The 19926-nt window shown below is 41.3% G+C and overlaps 1 protein-coding gene across 19 annotated transcripts in view; it reads left to right on the top strand.

The window, feature by feature from the left end:
- Window positions 1-19926, top strand: part of CLASP1 (cytoplasmic linker associated protein 1) — a 272989-nt gene that overhangs the window by 167867 nt on the left and 85196 nt on the right. For 10 of the 19 annotated variants that reach the window (NM_001191492.1, XM_059874741.1, XM_059874722.1 and 7 more), the window contains 6 exon segments: window positions 2793-2852; window positions 4456-4533; window positions 6109-6276; window positions 6895-6944; window positions 7638-7808; window positions 19727-19834. In NM_001191492.1, coding sequence (NP_001178421.1) covers window positions 2793-2852; window positions 4456-4533; window positions 6109-6276; window positions 6895-6944; window positions 7638-7808; window positions 19727-19834 — 635 coding nt within the window. 19 annotated transcript variants of the gene reach the window in all.

Raw genomic sequence — 19926 nt, 5'->3', positions numbered from 1 at the left:
GGGCTGTAGCCTACCAGCCTCCTCCATCCATGGGATTTTCTGGGCAAGAGTACTGGAGTGGGCTGCCATTTCCTTCTCCAGGAGATCTTCCCAACCCAGGGATGGAACCCAGGTCTCCCGCATTGTAGGCAGACGCTTTACCGTCTGAGCCACCAGGGAGGTCAGTGTTTCTTCTTACAGGGCCCCTAATCCTAAGAGCATCACTTTCATGACCCCATGTGAGCCTCATGACCACCTGAGGGCCCCATCTCCAAATACCATCATACTGGGGTTTAGGGCATCAATATGAGAGTTCAGGGATGACACTTTGGTTCCTAACATGTAAAAATTCTAGCCTGTGGTGCTCGATGTGAGTAGCAGCATGCAATCACCATGACAGTAGAAATGCCACCCCCTTCACCAGCTTCTTAGCCATACACTTAGATTGGCATTTTTGTCTGTAGTCAAAGTGAGTCTCATCAGAGCCATGTGTCTTAATGCTGAAAAAAGAGTACTAGGGACCATGCCCTCAGAAAGGAAAAGAGAGCAAGAAGGCAGTGAAAAGGCAGTGGTTTCTGTCCTGTATTCAGCCAGTACCTAGCTTTGCTTCATAGAATTTGTAAGAAATGAATTGCCTACTCTCCCTCCCTTTAAGAAGTTTATAATTTAGTTGGAGGTGTTAAAAACAATAATGCAAAGCAATGTAAGAGTGAATTACAGCATACATATTTTATGGATTTAGGCATTCAGAGAGCACTGATCAAAACTAGCTGATGGACTTCTTTGGTGGTCCAGTGGTTGGAATCCACCTGCTCCTGCAGGGGAATGGGTTCACTCCCTGGTCCAGGAAGATTCTACATGCCCTGGGACAACAAAGCCTGTACACCACAAGTACTGAACCCACATGCCGCAACTCCTGAGGCCCTGCATGCTCTGGAGCCCATGCTCTGCAACAGGAGAAGCCACTGCAGTAAGAAACCTGTGTACCACAACTGGAGAGTAGCCCCTGCTCACTGCAGCTGGAGAAAGCCCACACCAAGCAGCAAAGATCCAGTGCAGCCAAAAATTATAAAATAAATGAAGCCAGCCTTATTAAAACAAACAAACTAGCTGATACATTTCCAAGGAGCCTCATAGACAAGTTAAAAAAAACAGAGTTGCTTTTTGAATAATGAGTGGTAGTTGGTGAAGAAAAGAGACAAGATCTAACCAGATGTGCTTAAGTAATGCGGTATTTAAATAATGACAGTGTTGATGTACTTCCCTATATGATTTTAGTCTAAAAACTTGAAAACAAAGCCTAATTTACAGGGGATGCATGCATGCTAAGTCGCGTCAGTCGTGTCCAACTCTTTGCAACCCTATGGACCATGGCTTGCCAGTCTTCTCTGTCCATGGGATTTTCCAGGCAAGAATACTAGACTGGGTGGCTCTGTCCTCCTTCAGGGGATCTTCTGACCCAGGGATTGAACCCGCATCTCTTATGCCTCCTGCATTGGCAGGCAGGTTCTTTACCACTAGCACCACCTGGGAAGCCCTTACAGTGGATATTCTTGATTAAATAGATTGTTTTGAAACTCATTGAAGACAAGAATTAGCACTAAAGATGCATGTATCCACTAAGAAATAAGTATTAATAAATATGAGCATATATACACACACATTAAAGGGAAGAAAAATCTATACCAGGAAATGACATGGGGCAAAGGGCAAAGGTAGTGTGACCATGGCCTGGGTGAGGGTGGGGACAGTGATGCTGAGAAAGGGGTGTGAGCAGAGGTCAGCACCTTTCCTGGAGAAAGTCTATTCACAACCCCCACCCCCAACTGTTAGCAGCCCTGGGGCTGAGCTGAGTGACTCCCTAGAGCTCTCCCAGAGCCCTTGTGCTCCAGGCATATAGCAGCTGTTTTTGTCTGTCCTGCTCACTGGATTGTGTCTCAGTTAACATTGTGTGTCCAGCATCTAGCATAGGGTAAGGGTTTATTAAAGATATATAGAGTGAGTAATTGTATGCATTATGAGATTTTTGAATTGGGAAGATCATGGGAAAGAAAGTTTGATCATTAAGAGAAAGATTGCCTTCTGATTGGTTTCCTTGAATGGGTTCCTTAAGTCTAATAATATTTATTCCTACAAAGAATTATTCTGGAATTTAGAAAAAGGAAATGATGAAGACGTAGGCTCTGAAGTGGTGGTATAACCCTAGGGAGATTAGTCCAACATTGTTTTTTTGTGTGTACACTCAGGCCAAGAAAGAGCACAGAAGTGGAAAGGTTTGAAAAGAAAGAATCTTGAGATTGAAGAGAGGAAACTGGCCAAGTAGCTAGAGAAAAACCTGTTTTAAATACTTGGCAGGAAAATTTGGTAAACACTTTGTTTTCCAGGAAATTTTTAACTTTCTTTGTAGAAGGCATTCTATGAAATTAATGCAAAGACTAATTCCCAGATATTGTAATGTATGTTGATCTTTTGTGCCCGTGTAGCTCTATTTGAGGTAGAATAAAAAAGCACACGGCAGTGACACACCTGTTCAGTAGCATTGCTCTGAAGCTCAAGTTTCTGATCTGAAGGGAACTCTTATATCCTGTCCCTGTATCCTTGTGATTATTTTTTTTTTGACCACCATAGGTGCTTAATTATGTTTATTTGCTTTGGTTTTCAGTCAATTTTGATTCCATTTTTATGTTCCATTTTTTTGAATCATGAAAATTATAAGAAATTTGCTGATTATAAAAAGGAGTCTTGGGTCACTTAAGGAAAAAGCTGTTTTCATAAACAGACAAATGACATATTTTTCTTTTCACAATTTTCAGACGCTGCTTTGAATTTTTAGATCTACTTTTACAAGAATGGCAGACACATTCATTGGAACGGTAAACATCTGATTTGCTGGTTTTCCCTCTGAATTGAATCTTGAGTTTAATGTCTCAGCTAGTGATCCAGCCCACTCTCTATAAGAAGTGAAGGAATCAGTGCATTTATTCACATGGTTGCTGATGGTGTTTCTCCTGATGTGAGGCACATACCACTGGCAGAGGCTATTAGTGAGTTCCTTTGACTGTCATGTTAGCCTGGGCAAGTGGACAGGGTGTCCTGGGACATTGCACAGCCAGGACTCACTGTGCTAACTCTGATCATCCTGCCCCCTGACATCCTGTCAGTCCCAACCAGGTAAATGTTTATAGCTGCTCTTAGTAGGTGAAGGGTAACTTGAAAATCCTTACAGGGATTTTACTCATTTGAAAGGTTTTCTTTTTGATCCGTTTGTATCAGAAAGTCAGCAGTTTTCTCTTTATTCAGGCTGGTGTGTGTTAAGTTTCACATCCTCATGATAAAATGTAGGATTACCCCAGAATTCATAAAGAAGCTTGTCTGTATTTTGACAAGCCATTTTTAGTTCCTATCAATTTTATGTGCCTGTTATTTTTTCTGAGTTAAGTTTGGAGATGACAGACAATGATACTGTGCCACTCAGTCTTTAATGGTGTGTTGCATAGTCGTGAAGAACTTTACAGCATCTTAGACATGTTATGAGTAGTGGACTTGAACATGTAGAGCCCCCCTGGAGTCCAGTTCAGCCCTGCAGGCCTCACTTTGGATCTAGAAGGTAGTCACACTTTTAAAAAGCATTTTGTTGTTCTTTTATCTCTTGGGTATTATACCCTCTTGATCTGGTGATAGTATTGGGATTTAGAGGGGAAGATGGAATGAGGGATTGAACGTGGGGACAGGTGAGCAAGACAGAAAACGATGATTCACTCAGCTGTGGCTTCCAGTGTTTACTCACTTCATGGCTTAGCTTTGGCACTAGGCAGGTTCTCGCCAGGTATTTACTGAAAGCGTGACGGGATGAGGCAGAGAGTCTGATGCTGGTGAAATGGGTACCTACTGTTTGTCCTGTGAGATTATTCAGTTATTGGTCTTTTTCTTCAAACTGTTCAGTATTCAATGAGAGAATTTTAATGCTATCTTCTTAGAGTAGAATCTAACTGAAAAGAACACCTGTATATAAAATGTTTACATCATTTCATAAAATAGTTCATGTCATATAGTGGAAAAATGTTCTTTAATTATAGAGACGTGATGCAGAAATCCTTTTCAGTGTTAAGATTATTATTATCTCACTATAATTCCCATAGAAACCTATGGAAAAGTAGAGTTTTTCCCATGGAAAAGTAGAATTTTGTTTGTTTGTTTGTTTGAATTCATAAAAATTGAGCTAAGTAAGTATGGCCTGAAAAATACCAGTCATTATTAAAAGAAAAGAATCCCAGGAGGGTCTGTTCATGGGGAACGGGGTGGGACAGAATCAGAAGTTAATTAGCAAATGTGCTGGTTTTCTAGGCTGCATGTTTGTCAACTCTGTGGGCCAAAGGTTCTACCTTCTTGTTGCCATTTTGAAGTTATTTCTCACACCTGTTTTTATCTGCGTAACACTGTATTAATGATGTACTGCTTTCATTTCTAACTATACAGACACATATCAGTATTAGCTGAAACGATAAAGAAGGGAATACATGATGCTGATTCAGAAGCAAGGATAGAAGCCAGAAAGTAAGTGTCTGTTGAACACCACTTTCTTAAGTCATTGCTTTTCTATTTCAGGTTCACTGTCCAGATTGCCTTATAAAAGTTCATTAAGTCACACGAACATGGCTTGCTAATCATGACTTTGTTAAGTGACCCAAAAGACCATTTCACAATACTTCTCTAATTTTTTGTTTCAGAGGTTGTGGAGTGCCCAGGCCTGAGAGCCTGATTGGTACTATTTGAACATAAATGGGACTGACGTAGACAGCAGAAAAAGCTCATTTTTTAATTTATGAGACATTATCACATGAGCCAGAAAAGCACTTGCCTGCGTGTCCCATGTCTTCTCTTACTCACCCAGCTCTGTTAGTCCCCAGTGGCTTGTTGATTTACTGTGAAAACTCCCCATCACGGGGATTCTTAGCCGGGGACTGCATCTCTGCCAGGGTCAGGTGGGCGCCTGGAAAGTGGATAAGGGTGGCTCAGGCTGACTGCAGTCCACAGCTCACTGTCCTGCTCATGTTTGGAGTCATCTTACCACTAGGACTGGCTGTGATGCAGCCAGGAGGTGTGGCCCCCACATCCCACGCCTTTCTGGGAGTCATCGTGCCATCCTGACTGTAAATAGCAGTTTTAAGTTTGATGCTCAGATGTCTTCTCTCAGACAGCACAAAGATGCATACTTCCTCTATTGCTTTGGGGCTATTTTTCTCTGTGCTTTTGTGGCTGGCTAGCTCTTCTTTTTTTTTTTTTTTTTTTTTTGACTGTGCTGCACAGCTTGGGAGATCTTAGTTCCCCAACAGGGGACTGAACATGTGCCCCTCTTGCAGTGGAAGCCCTAGTCCTAACACTGGGCCACCAGGAAAGTCCCTGGCTCTTGTGATAACACACATTCCACCAGTGCTTACCTCTTGGAGCACTATGGATTATTCAGCTGCATATACCTACCTGACCTGGCTCTCAACTGCTCTTTGCTCTCAGTTAAGGTCTGATTCCCTGGTTCTGAGTGTGTGGAGGGCCTCATTCTTCACCCTGAAGCACAACCTCATTTGGGGAAGTTCCTACCCGAATAAGTGACTTAATTAGGAATGGATTTGTTAATGATTTACTTATGCTCTTTTTGTCCTTATTTTATATTTCGTGCCCCCCCCCCATTTTTTTCTAGTTTTTTAATCATAACACAGTATACCTTTCAGATGGTTGTGAGCATCATCCTGTTTTTCTTTTTTATATGTTAACCTAAAGCCGTTTTAAATACTTTGAGCCAGGGAGTGCCACATGCATTTTGCTTCCATGAACCAGTCCCCTCACATTCTAGGTGTAATTCTAGATGTTTTAGCTCTGTCTTCCCTAGTCTTCCCAATCTTGCAGGTTAGACTCTTTGATTTCCATGTTCTTAATGAGACTGAGAGTCAGACAGATGGAAGAACTTGCCTAGAGTCACAGAGCCAGTAGGTCGAGGGTGAGGAGTCAGAGCAGTGCTCCTCACTTCACTCGCTCCCTTACGCCGCTGCGGCTGCTGCTCACCGGAGCTGAGGTCAGTCCCTGACGGTGTCCTGTGTGACCTGCTGCCCATGACAGGAAGCCTGTGTTTTCCAGGTGTTACTGGGGTTTCCACAGTCACTTCAGCAGGGAAGCAGAGCACCTGTACCACACGCTGGAGTCCTCCTACCAGAAAGCCCTGCAGACCCACCTAAAGAGCTCGGACAGCGTGGTGTCACTGCCACAGTCGGACCGCTCATCCTCCAGCTCCCAGGAGAGTCTCAAGTAAGTGCTCCTGCTATGCTCTTCATCTGTGTGGGGTTTACAATGAAAATTTTGCTGCCTGAGCACATGGACGAGCACCTCGTCCTCTTGAATGTGTATGTGCCTGTTATCATTTCCCCCTTAATTCAGATGGAGCCTAGTACTGGGGAAGATGCTGTGGGGCATCGTAAGAAACAGGTGGCCTGGTCCATGGTCCTTGGTCCCTGATCCCTGCCACAGGTGGTTTGTAGTGAAATATGCATGTCAGTCCTGGCACAGTTTTGGAGCAATACAAGCACAAGCAAATCGGGCCAAGTACCTTCTAGGAGAGTGTAAGCATTAACTTGGAGACAGCTTTGGAAGGGAGGGCATTCAGACTCTGGGGCTGAATATACTACTATCTTCATTCTTTATTTCTATTTTCTAAGACTTCTTGCCATGTGTTTGAAAGGTAGTCCGAAGTACAGTACTGAAGCTTTTCTGAAATTGGGATTTTTTAAGATTGTGGTCCAGATTACCCGTAGAATTCTGAGAAGTCTGAAATAATTCTTTGTGATCGTAATTTCCTATTGTATATTTTACCTGTATTAATGCAGATACAGTGCACTTTTGATAATAGATGTGTTCCTTTATTTTCAGTCGGCCGCTCTCTGCCAAAAGAAGTCCTACTGGCAGTACCACCTCCAGAGGTAAGGTGGGCACCACGGGGAAGGCTTCGGTGTCTGGGCCTGGGGTGGGCTGTGCAGTGGCTGGAAGCCAGCTACTGCTCCCAGGTCTGCAGAAGGTCTGCCCTGTTTTGTGCTCCCACGTTCCCAGCAGAGCAAGGATGGCTTGTCAGAGTGACTCAGGCAGGCAGACCTGTCCTTCTCACCCTCCCTAACCCCTGTACTTGGTGCTGTCATGGGGCGTGTGTGTGTGTGTGTGTATGTGTGTGTTTGATGCTTTTGTGCTCTGAGCACTGGCTGGGATGCTCCAAGCACCCGGGACCTGGCAGCTTTGGGGAGTGGGGAGGGGGATGTTCCCTGAAATGGGGGTGGGGGGTGGTTTGTGCCCGGGGGGTGGGAGGGCGCCTTCATACCACCTTAGGAGGACATTGGCCAGATGCAAATGAGTTTTCATTGTTTGATTACTCTTCTGGATCACAACTGTGGTCCATTTCTGTGGGATCTATGGTTTTGGTTATGAAGGTGTATGGAGTTATGGTCACTTGTCGTTCCCTTCAGCACCAGCTAAGCTCTGTCGAGTGACCAGGAGCTACTGTTGGACAGTGCTCTGTGCTCCAGCCTTTGTGAAAACCTGATGTTTGTTTTCAGGGGACGCGGTGCTTGAAGGTCTAGCGCAGCCCTTACTGTCCTTGCTAAAGCTCACTCCTCCCCCTGCAGCTTCCACGGTCAGCACCAAGTCTGCATCCACCGCGGGGTCTCTGCAGCGGTCTCGAAGCGACATCGATGTGAATGCAGCTGCCAGCGCCAAATCCAAGATCTCCTCGGCTGCCGGCACAGCACCCTTCAGCTCGGCGGCGGCCTTACCTCCGGGCTCGTATGCGTCCTTAGGTAACCAGACCTCTGAGACCCTTCCCTCCAGGTCTGCCATTCGAGATGACACTTAACCTCAGATTAGATTGATTTACAGAGCAAATGACCAGAAACTGTAAGTGAGGCAGGTCTCGCGGTTGCAGGGCTAATGTCTCAGAGTTAAGTGACCCTGTGTGCTGACTGCTGGTTTACAGCCACCCTTGGGTGAGTGTCCTCTCTGCTGGGGCATCAGTGGTGCGTCCCCCCTGTGTCATGTGTCCCTTCCAGCATCCCAGCCTCCTCCCTTGTGGCCAGAGCTGGGTTTCCTCCCCTCCTGTCCTGGGGTGGGGTGCAGAGCTTGACTGTTGAGTGAGGCTTTGCCTGGAGTGGGCACAGGGAGGGGGTAACAAGGGGCTCCAAAGGAGTGGGAGGACTTTCTGACCAGCATAATGTATCACACAAAAGGGTATTGTCTGTCCCCCTGTGTCACCTTGGGAGAAGCATGCACAGACTCTAAGGATATATCACAAAAGATTTAAAAACTTACTTTCAAAAGAATTAGTGTCTGATAGCATGGTAGACTGAATACCTGTTGTAAGGCTTATAGTTTATTTCAGTTTATTTTTGTTAAAGCAGAGTTGTTCAAAGCCAAAGTCTAGAGACTTAGCATGATTCATTTTATTTGGGATTTTAAGGAAGTGAATGTGATTTAAACTTCATGAAACATCGAGACTTACTGCTCTTGTGGTTTGCAAACTAACCCCAAAGTCAGTTCCACAACTGACATCTAAGATCATGGGAGCAGAGTGAGAGAATACCAAGCAAATTAGTGGGCCTGACGGGCACTTAGTGACCTTGACCAAGCCAAGCAGCTTTGAATCTATTTCCTCCACCCATAAATTAGTTAGGGCTATTAAATAAAAGCCACCTGTTAACACATGTGGTAGGGACAAATGAAATTATATAGAAGTCTTTTGTAAACTATTATCCTATAAGATGAAGGAAACTGTGGCTGTGAGAGGAATGTTATTAATTTAAAAGGTAAGGTTTATAGTGTGGAATGTTGTTAAATCAGTCTTGTCTTCTCTACAGAAGTATCTTACTGAGACTGGGAACATATCCAATAAGAGCTCTCCTTTTATGTTGTTTATTTAACTGTTACACCATCACGTAGGTGTGTTTAGGCTCTTGTGTTGATGTGTGATCACTGAGCAAGACAGAAGTCAGAAGTCTGTCCTCTGTGAAGGCTTTCTGTTCATTTTAGTTCTGTTTGATCCACCTTGAGGATCTATAGTTAGTATTTGCTTCATTGTTTGAAAACAGTAGTCCTTGTTTTTCTGTGCATATTAAAGCTGTTTTAACTTGGACCCTGTGGGCTCCACTTGGAGCTTGTAAAAGCTCTCGGGTCTTCCAGATGATGAGACTGGAGTATTCCCCACTCTCCATCGCCTGAGAGCTTGACCTCAGTTTTCCTGATGTCCAGATCCATAAAAACCAAGCAAAATCAGCCCCGCAGTATAACACAGTCCTTCTGAGAAGCTGTTACAGGTCCTACTGAGGTGGACACACCACATCTGTGCAGGAAGGAGTATAGTGTTAAAGCTGATGATCCTTTTCCCAACTTCTAGAGTCCAAACACATGAGGGGAGACACGGAGCCCCTAGGCCTCGACTCAGGTACCGAGCTGGACCGTGTGGCTGGGCTGGGTGCTGCTATGCCAGCTTCCGGGGCTGCTGACTCACTGCCTCTGCCCTCTGGGTGTCCGTAGTTCCCCCCGTTTTTCTGCTAGTACAATACTTTGTTCCAAGAAAAAGGGACTCTCAGAGGATGAAAGAAAATGAAACTGAAAGTTGCTCAGTTGTGTCCGACTCTTTGCCATCCCATGGACTACACAGTCCATGGAATTCTCCAGGCCAGAATACTGGAGTGGGTAGCCTTTCCCTTCTTCAGGGGATTTTCCCAACCCTGGATCGAACCCAGGTCTCCCGCATTGCAGGTGGATTTTTTACCACCAGGGAAGCCCAAGGAGGATGAGGTTGGCCAAATCAAAAACACAGTCCATCAGCCAAGGCCTGACCCTGGGTTGTCCTTTCGTGTGGTGTTTTCTGAAGGCAAAAAGTACATTCTCCTAAGCTGATTTCAATAGACACTTACTTGCTTCAGACTGTGCTTTGCTGTTGAACTTGTTTCCCTTTTAATTTTATTTTAAATTGTACTTTTGCTTTTTTGGTAGCTAATAATAACATTCTGCTTTTTAATTTTTTTGATGTTACTAACTGTTCCCTGTTATCCCTTCCCTTGTTTTTTTAATTTGCTTAAAGATGGTACTGCCACTAAAGCGGAGGGTAAGCGGTTTGTCTCTGTGAAGAGGTGTGTCCCCACGAGTGTTGCCTGGTGCCCTCGCCCTCCCTGGGGTCCCTGCATGACACGTTGCACGCGTTTCCCTCCACTCTTCCTCCGCCTGTCTCCACCGGGTCTTGCCTTCCCTTTACCTGAACGCTCCCCTCCTTTCTTGTTCAGTCGTTGTGTTTGTGGATTTGGGCTCCAGTGTGCTATCCATAGCGTGTCACTCTGAGCCCACACTGGGAGGAGCATCCCTGTGAACCTCGTAGGTGACTCATCCCAGGTTTTGTCACTCCTGAAGCACCACCTCCACTTGATTCCTCCTCTTCACTTTGTGCTTTTGTGGGCCTTTCAGGATTGACCTTTCCTCTTGTAAACATAAGTTTCAGTGTCAATTGGCAATGCAGGTTAAAGGCTGGTAAAGGTTTTTTAGCAGGTAATTTCTAGACGCTAAAAAAAAAAATTGTTTTCTCTCCCTTGAAGCTACTGAATTATATGATACTGTTTCTGTTTGTCCCACTGATGCCAGCCCCATTCGTTCATTTACTCTCATTCATCCACTCATCAACCTGGGTTAAATGCCTTCTCTGTGCTCTGTTCTCTGGGACACACAGGAATATAACTGGTGGAAGAAATACACATCCCCACATCCACTTTGTTTTCTCTTTGTGTTGATCTCAAGAGGCTCTTTCTGATGTTTGATTCTTTTGAATTTTAGACGGAGCTCTTCCTTTCAGTACAGTTCTTTGATTAGCACATGATAGACATGATCAGTTTTGCAAAGTCTCTAGATAGTAAGCATGATGTTTCAGATAATTGAAATATAGAGTTATCTCATTTGCGTAAGGTAATGGCTTAGATTCAGCAACCCTCAGGATAGTGATTTAACAATTAGGAACTGCTAGATTAAGTTCCTGTGTTACATTTAGCCCCTCTAAAGGCCAGCCAGCAGAGTAGACTGGGTTTTATCTCGAGATGTGCAGCTCACAGTGCTTTTAATTCATATACTACTTTCTAAGAAATTCACAAAGGAGAAATTCAAATGAAATTTTTAAAAGACATGTAGTCTCAAGATCAGTGTTCTTTAATTTTATCTCATCATAAAAATCTAGAATCTTGCTTACAAGAACAGAGTCCTAGGTGCTGCCCCTTGAAAATTCTGATTAAGTTTGGAACAAACAAGGAACCTGAATTTTCAACAAGCTCCACTGACGGTTCTTAGAGTTGGATAAGCTTTTGAAATGAGAAGTTTCCAAAATGAAAAATGGACAAAAGGCCTGTGTCGTGCTAAGCCCGCCATTGTGATAGAAGACTGAGGCTAGGTGTGGTTTTCTTCCAGTTTTTAGTTGAAACAAGTCATTTTATATTTCTTTTTCTCCAAGAAAGAATCTTAAGTATTTCCTCAGGCTAGATGGACAGGGAATAGAGTAGGATACAATAATAATGCAGGTGAGATGGAAAGTTAGAGACATGATGTGGGAATTTCCACATTTTTTTGCAGAGTGCTCTGGTTGATTTCATATATCTGTACGAGAGATTGGAAGTCAGCCTGTTATTCCACCCAGCAGTGGAGATTTTACACTTTTTTTTTTCCTTCAGTTTTCTTTTACCTGTCTTTTACCTTTAGCTTTCTTTTACCTGTTCAGGGTAAGGTCAGAGGGTTGCTTGCTCAGTTATTGTGCTGGAAGCTGAGGACAAGAAGTCTCTTTCTGGTTCTCCTTCTGGTAGGAAAGTGGAGGATGATCTGTGGGCCCTTAATCATACAGAATTCAGAATTAGCCAGAATCCCATGTGGGTCGGCTTTGGTTCCAGGGCCATCCAGACTGTCACAGCGCTGGCCAGTCAGAACCTCCAGCCTTGTGTGATGATGAGATGGAAAATAGAGGCCTTGGGAGCCCTTTCAACTGTCATTTCTCTCTGTTTCACCTGTGAAATTTAGCAGGCTGCTTAGAAAAGCTCCATAACAGCGAATACCACTTAGCATCTTGTCAAGTTTCCTGTCTGAATTTTTAGGATCATTTTGAGTCTTTTGAAAATTTGTTAATATGTGCGTTGACTATCTGTTACGGTAGCTCTTAGGACAAGCACTAGATACTTGCGTCAGGAGGCAGAAATTTAAATCGGTAGTTGGAAGCTCTGAATTCAAAATTCAGACAATACATTTGAAGCCTGGTGACTCCCTTGTTACAGTGATTGAGAAAAATAAATATTCTCTGGAGGTTCCTTATCGCACACATGAAGTAGCTATCCTGACATTTACGACTAATCAGAAAAATGTTTTTTGCGAAGAACTCAAAGCTCAACTTTTGAACAAAAATTTATTTCCAGGTCATCTTTCAGTGTGTTATGTTCAGTGACTTGGAGGATTTGGAAGAAGAAAACATTGATATTATCTGTTTTGCCATTTGTGAGAGAGTTTGTAATCAATCACCACTGACCCTTGAACAGCATGGGTTTGCAGCGTGTGGGCCCACTTGTAGGCTGCTTGTTTTCAGTAAGCATGCAGTCCTGCACGGTCTGCACTCAGTTGCTCTGGGATATGGAGGCAGCTGTGGGACTTGAGCATCTGTGCACTAGCACATCCCAGCAGGCCCTGGAACAGTCCCCGCAGGCACAGAGGCCCTGCAGATACTCAGCTTGTGAAGAAAATGAATGATTCTTATCGCTTGCTTTTTTTTTTTTTTTAATTTAACTGCTGGGTTCAGGAAAAGTATTATTCATATTTTTTTCCAAAATAATTTAAAATGAAAAGTTAAAGTACTTAAAAAATAACTTCAGTAAAAAAAAAAAAAATCAGTGACCTGTGGATACTGATGACTTAACTGATGGTTTCAGAGAATAAGTTATCATATGTTATTAAATGTTATTAAATGGTCAATGGCCATGCTTAACTATTGGTGATTTTCATTAAGATTACATGATTAAAAAAAGACTCTGCAGCCTTGTCTGCTCTTTAGGAAAAGAAACTTAGATTTTAGTTCCATTTTACTGGGAAATAAAACGTTTGGTATTGCTGTATATTTATCCAAGCAATTTTAAGTGATTAGCCTTTTTGCACAATGAAAAAATGTGCCTATATATAGAAATAAAAGTGTTAAACTTCTTTTACTTTTATCTTTAAAAAATATGATAAAAGTTATTTTTGTAGAGAGATAGAGGTAGCAAACTTACAAGTGCTCAACTTTGCAACTTTCTTTCACAAATGCCACGTGTGAGTGCAGTCGAGTGTATTGTGCCCCAGCCAGTGAGTGTGAAGCAGTTCGTGGGCCTAGAGGTCCCAGCTCGAGAGTGAAATTTACGTGAAGGGCTTTGCATTCTCACATCTCCATGTGGAGCTCAGGCAGGAGCACAGAGACTCGAATGATGGGAGGCTGTCGAATGATTTTTAACTGTCTTTGGCTAAGTTGAACGTGGGAGAACCATGCTTCCAAGTTAAACCAGTATACCCAGTTCATTTCCTGTCCTGAGGGCTTTTCTAAAAGAATGGCAGTGTGACTGGAAGCAGTTTTCAGCAGCACCATTAAAAGGCCATGATATACAGGTGGTGTTTGATCCTTCCTTCCACATAAGTCAAAGGCTGCACTTCTCCAGGTCTCTGTTTTCCTATGGATCTGCTTTTCTCTAGATATATGCATTCTCTAAATGCCTCTCTTGTCTCTCCTTCCAGAATTTTCCCCCCGATATCCCATTTCAATATCTTTTACTTTTGCTGGCTTTTTTTTTTTCCCCACATCTTCTTTCTGTCTTTGTCAAAACACAGTATGAATGAATATGTCATTAACAGGTCATGGTGTAGAACTGAAGTATATTTTTAGTTTGTTTATTGAATAGACTTTATTTTTCCTAAAGGCTATAGACTATTTTATATCATCTCTTTAAAACATATGCAGGTATTTTTAGTAATATTGCCAAATTAATATAAGTACTGAAACTAAACCTCTTCCAATAAAGGAAATATACTTCTTGTTGTTATTGTTAAGTTGCTAAGTCATGTCTGACTTTTTGCAACCTCATGAACTGCAGCACGCCAGATTTCCCTGTCCTATGTCTTCTGGAGTTTGCTCAAATTCATGTTCATGGAGTCAGTGATGCTATCTAACCATGTCATGGATAGTTTCATATATATATATATCTGAGTACAATACAACAGAGACCCTTTAAACTTCCAAAAACTGATTTTAAGGATGCTCTGAGATTTCTTATGTAATACCTCAGTGAGAGTTAAGAGTTATCGCTAAGACAGCATTTTAGCAGTACTATATATCCATGAAAAGGTGGGTTTGGGGGGAAAAAACCTTTTTATCTTCAAACTGACATGATCTCTCTCTTGACTTTGTCCCAAGCAAAGCAAAAACCAGTCTTCCCTAATTTGTAACTAAACTTTCTTCTCACACAAGTTGTGCTGTCAGTTTATCTTACCTGTGTTATCTGGAAACCCCAACCTGATGGATTAAAATGGTCTGCATTTATAGCTCCCAAGGATGCCTGACAGTAGCAAACACTGAACTTCTACAGAGAAAGCCACTCTCAAATCTGGTTTCTTAGGGTTCTCACAGATTAAAGTATGCCAAGTATGAGCTCATAGTCTAAAATTACATCTATGATGAGTGATAAACAGCAAAGCAAAAGAATAAAAACATAATCTCTTTAATACTTAAGGGTCTTTTATATAATATAAAGTTGCTATACTTAAATGATTAAAAGAAATAAGAAACTTGTATATTTAGCAGTATGCAGAATTCAGTAGTCTAAATGATCTTCCCAACTGAGAACAGATCACTCATCGCAGTGAAGCCACACATCTACATGCTTTAGCAAGAGCAGAAACCCCAAGAGATGAGAGCCAAAGCTGGTTTGCATCTTGAGGTTTTGACTGAATCCTGGAGACCTGGGGCATTGCTATGAGTGTTTAGGGCATGGAGTGACAGAAAGTAAGCTCGAACCCACCCAAGACCTATGTCATCACTGGTGAACAAGAGGTTAACTCTACTAAATAGAAGAGGGTGAGGGAATCTACCCATTGGAACCTCAGTTGCAGGGAAAGTTATCTTCTCTGAAAATCTGCAACCATAAATTGGGTCTTCATGCAGATTTTTGCTCAGAATTTATGCTACTTTTGTTATATGAAAAATCCAAATAGATAAGTCATTTTAAAGTGGCTGTGAATTGCTTGTCTCCATAGGACACTAGCAGAAGCAAACATAGATCCTCATCAGAAGAACTCAACTTCAGTATACATCTTAAAGAGTTCCCATCAAGTTCCAAGAAAGAAACCATTTTGTTGTCTTGATATTTAAAGAAATAAAAACTTGGAAAGACAAGCAGGGTAGTAAGAGGTTTAGCCCAGGCTAAATACTTTCTTTAAAAAAAAAAAAAAGTACTTTCAAACCTTATAGCTTTGAACATTCAAATATATGTACTGAACATTCAAATCAATGTACTGAGCAGCTCAGTACATCCAGGAGAATAATCTTATATCAGAAGGTGAAAATAAAGCATTTAATAATTTAATTTAAAAAACAAACATTTTTCACAAATCCTTAGCAATTGGGAATGAGTTTTCTTAACTTGTTGAAATATAGTTTTTATGAAATTCCAGAATTAAAAAAAAAAGCAAAACTGTGGCTCAAGATAACAAAACCCACTTTGTACTCCTTTTTAGCATTGTGCTCTGTGTTCCAAAACAGCAGGTAAAGTAATCAAAGGGTAGAGTTTGAAGGGAGAAAACAGAAGTCTCATTTGAAGGTGGTTTTCTATTTAGATAATGCCAAATAATCTACATGTAAATGGGTAGAATTAATAAAAGTTTAGTGAGATTCCTAGAGTTAAGATCAATATACAGTGGTTGTATTCTTGTTTGTGAACAAATTAGGAGATACAATTTAATAAACTAAATTCTGTATAATAAAAATAAGGCCCCTTTGAAGAAGTCTACAAAATTGTGTAAAGCTTTTGGAAAAATTTATAAAGCTTTATAGAAAAACACTGAAGAAAGTGATATAGAGAAAACAGTAATGAATGGAAAGTTTGATATCATAAAGCTGTCTTTTCCCAAAAAAATTAATCCCAGGTTCCACAATTCTAGTCAGACTTTCACCCCGTCTATTTATTGCATGTTCACATTCATATGCAAGAGAGCAATGATCTTAGTTTTCTGAATGTTGAGCTTTAAGCCAACTTTTTCACTCTCCTTCACTTCGATCAAGAGGCTTTTTAGTTCCTCTTCACTTTATGCCATAAGGGTGGTGTCATCTGCATATCTGAGGTCATTGACATTTCTCCCGGCAATCTTGATTCCAGCTTGAGCTTCATCCAGCCTAGCATTTTGCAAGATGTACTCTGCATATAAATTAAATGAGCAGGGTGATAATATACAGCCTTGATGTGCTCCTTTCCCAATTTGGAACCAGTCCGTTGTTTCATGTCTGGTTCTAACTATTGCTTCTTGACCTGCATACAGATTTCTCAGAAGTCGGGTAAGGTGGTCTGGTATTCCCATCTCTTTTAAGAATTTTCCACAGTTTGTTGTGATCTATATATACAGTGAAAGGCTTTCATGTAGTCAATAAAGCAGAAGTAGATGTTTTTCTAGAATTCCCTCGCTTTTTCTATAATAAAATGGATGTTGGCAATTTGGTCTCTGGTTCCTCTGCCTTTTCTAAATCCAGCTTGAACATCTGGAATTCTTCAGTTCACATAGTGTTGAAGCCTAACTTGAAAATTTTGAGCATTATCTTGCTAACATGTGAACTGAGTGCAGTTATATAGTAGTTTGAGCATTCTTTGGCATTGCCTTTCTTTGGGATTGGAATGAAAACTGACCTTTTCCAGTCCTGTGGCCACTGCTGAGTTTTCCAAATTTGCTGCATGTTGAGTGCAGCACTTTCACAGCATCTTCTTTTAGGATTTAAAATAGCTCAACTGGAATTCCATCACCTCCACTAGCTTTGTTCCTAGTAATGCTTCCTAAGGCCCACTTCACACTGCAGAATGTGTGGCTCTAGGTGAGTGACCACACCATCATGGTTATCCAGGTTATTAAGAGCTTTTTTGTATAGCTCTTCTGTGTATTCCTGCCACCTCCCTCCTCTTAATCTCTTTTACTTCTGTTTCTGTCCTCTATTGTGCCCATCTTTGCATGAAGTGTTCCCTTTGTATCTCTAATTTTCTTAAAGAGATCTCTAGTCTTCCTGATTCTATTAATTTCCTCTGTTTCTTTGCATTGTTCAGTTAAGAAGGCTTTCTTACTTCTCCTTGCTATTCTCTGGAACTCTGCATTCAGTTGGATATATCCTCCCCTTGTGTTAGTTGCTCAGTCATGTCCAACTGTCTCGACCCCATGGACTGTAGCCCACCGTGCTCCTCTGTCCATGGAATTCTCCAGGCAAGAATACTGGAATGGGTTGCCATTCCCTTCTCCAGGGGATATCTTCTCTTTACTCCTTTGCTTTTCATTTCTCTTCTTTTCTCAGTTATGTGTAAGGCCTTGTCAGACGACCATTTTGCCTTCTTGCATTTTTTTTTCTTTGGGATGGTTTTGGTCACCACAAAACTGTAATAGTGTAATTCCTATACAGTATTATAAACGTCTGTCCATAGTTCTTCAGGCACTCTTTCAGATCTAATTCCTTAAATCTATTTGTCACTCCCACTGTATAATCATAAGGAATTTGATTTAGGTCATACCTGAATGGTCTAGTGGTTTTTACTACTTTCTTCAATTTAAGCCTGAAATTTGCAATAAGGAGCTCATGATCTGAGGCACAATCAGCTCCAGGTCTTGTTTCTGCTGAATGTGTAGAGAGAGCTTCTCCATATTCAACTGCAAAGAATATAATCAATCTGATTTCTGTATTGACCATCTGGTGATAGTCATGTGTAGAGTCATCTCTCGTGTTGTTGGAAGAGGGTGTTCGCTATGACCAGTGCATTCTCTCGGCAAAATTCTTGTTATCCTTTGACCTGCTTCATTTTGTACTCCAAGGCCAAACTTGCCTGTTACTCCAGGTATCTCTGAACATCCTACTTTTCTATTCCAATCCACTAGGATGAAAAAAACACCTTTTGGGGGTGTTAGTTCTAGAAGGTCTTGTAGCTCTTCATAGAAACATTGGACTTCAGCTTCTTTGGAATTAGTGGTTGGGGCATAGACTTGTATTATGTGACGTTAAATGATTTTCCTTGGAAACAAACCGACATCATTCTGTCGTTTTTGAGTCTGCACGCAAGTACTGCATTTTGATCTCTTTTGTTGACTTTGAGGGCTACCCTATTTCTTCTAAGGGATTTTTGCCCACAGTGGTAGATGTTATGGTCATCAGAGTTAAATTCGCCCATTCCTATTCATTTTAGTTCATTGATTTGTAAAGATGTTGATGTTCATTCCTGCCATCTCCTGCTTATGTACGTCCAGTTTACCTTGATTCATGGACCTGGCATTCTAGGTTCCTATGCAGTATTGTTCTTTACAACATCAGACTTTACTTTCTCCACCAGACACATCTATACTAATTTTAATATAGATTCTAGAATTTTTAGGTCTTTCATTCAATTTCTCTTAAAAGTCATTGATTCTTTCTAGCTTTCTTCTTCTTTTTTTTTTTTTAAATTAAGTGCCATACTTTATTTTATTGTTCCTTACCTTCATTTCTTGAACCTTTTTCAAGCTTTCGAATTTGTTTTCCTGTATTGCCTTTCTGCAGGTTTCCTCAGTTGATGAGGTCGATGTGCTTTTGAACAACATAAGAAGCCAGTGGGAGTTCAGATTGTTTTGTGTTTTCCCTATCAGTTTGGTATTCTGATTGAATTATGGAAGTTGAGCATTTTGTGTCCCTTTGAAAACAAAGAATCCCTGAATTTAAAAATTAATTTTTAATCATTCTACTCTTACCATCAATGATTGATTGTTTATGAATTCATTTTTATATTGTTTCATGCTTTAATAATTGGCGTTAACACATTGCTTTACATACAGTGTCAAATTTTTTTCGTAAATACTTATGACATTACATTATTTTTAGGTCATTTCTCTAGGTACTCCTAATATTGATTCTTTTAATAAACTTCATCTTTTGTAACCTAGAAACTTGCTGGCATACATGCTTTAAAATAGAAGTTTAATTCTATTTATCAAGACAATATTTATTGTCCAGGGTGTTGTAGTTTTTGTTGATTGCCAGGTTAAGAAGATTTTTTGTTTATTTGTTTTCCATTTACTCTTTTTTTCCCCTATAGTGTTTTTATGAAGATGACAGCTAATATTCTTTTTTGCTTTTTGGAAATATGACAGATTATGTAGACAACAGGAGAGAGAATTTAATTTTAAAAAATTGTGGAAAAATTATTCAAGTGACTGTGAATATAGAATATGCTGAAATAGTTGAAACAAAAGCACCTGATAGGTGCATGAGTATCTCTGGGGAGCTTCTGACATGTCTGTAGAATTTGTGTATACAGACCAGTACACATGTGCGTGTCAAGACCACACATGGGGGAGACCTGCTGCCCTGGAGGTGACTCAGCCCATGCCCCTTGTTTGCGGTCTGGGTGCTTTTCTGAGTGGGTCGCACTTACTGGAAACATTATGGAAGCACTGTGTTTGCTGTGTCCTCCAGGTCGGATCCGCACGCGACGGCAGAGCTCCGGGAGTGCCACCAACGTCGCCTCTACACCTGCCGATAGTCGGGGCCGCAGTCGCGCCAAAGTGGTCTCGCAGTCCCAGCGTAAGAAGTATATTTTATGCTGTCTGTTATCTTAGTTTTATCCAACTTCTGCAGTTGGAAATTTGTATTATTTTTATCGACTTTAGAGGAAA

This window comes from Bos taurus, chromosome 2 (assembly GCF_002263795.3).
Source record: "Bos taurus isolate L1 Dominette 01449 registration number 42190680 breed Hereford chromosome 2, ARS-UCD2.0, whole genome shotgun sequence".
Taxonomy (NCBI): Eukaryota; Metazoa; Chordata; class Mammalia; order Artiodactyla; family Bovidae; genus Bos; species Bos taurus.
The sequence above is the reverse complement of the archived record's forward strand: the minus strand, read 5'-3'. Positions and strand labels throughout refer to the sequence as shown.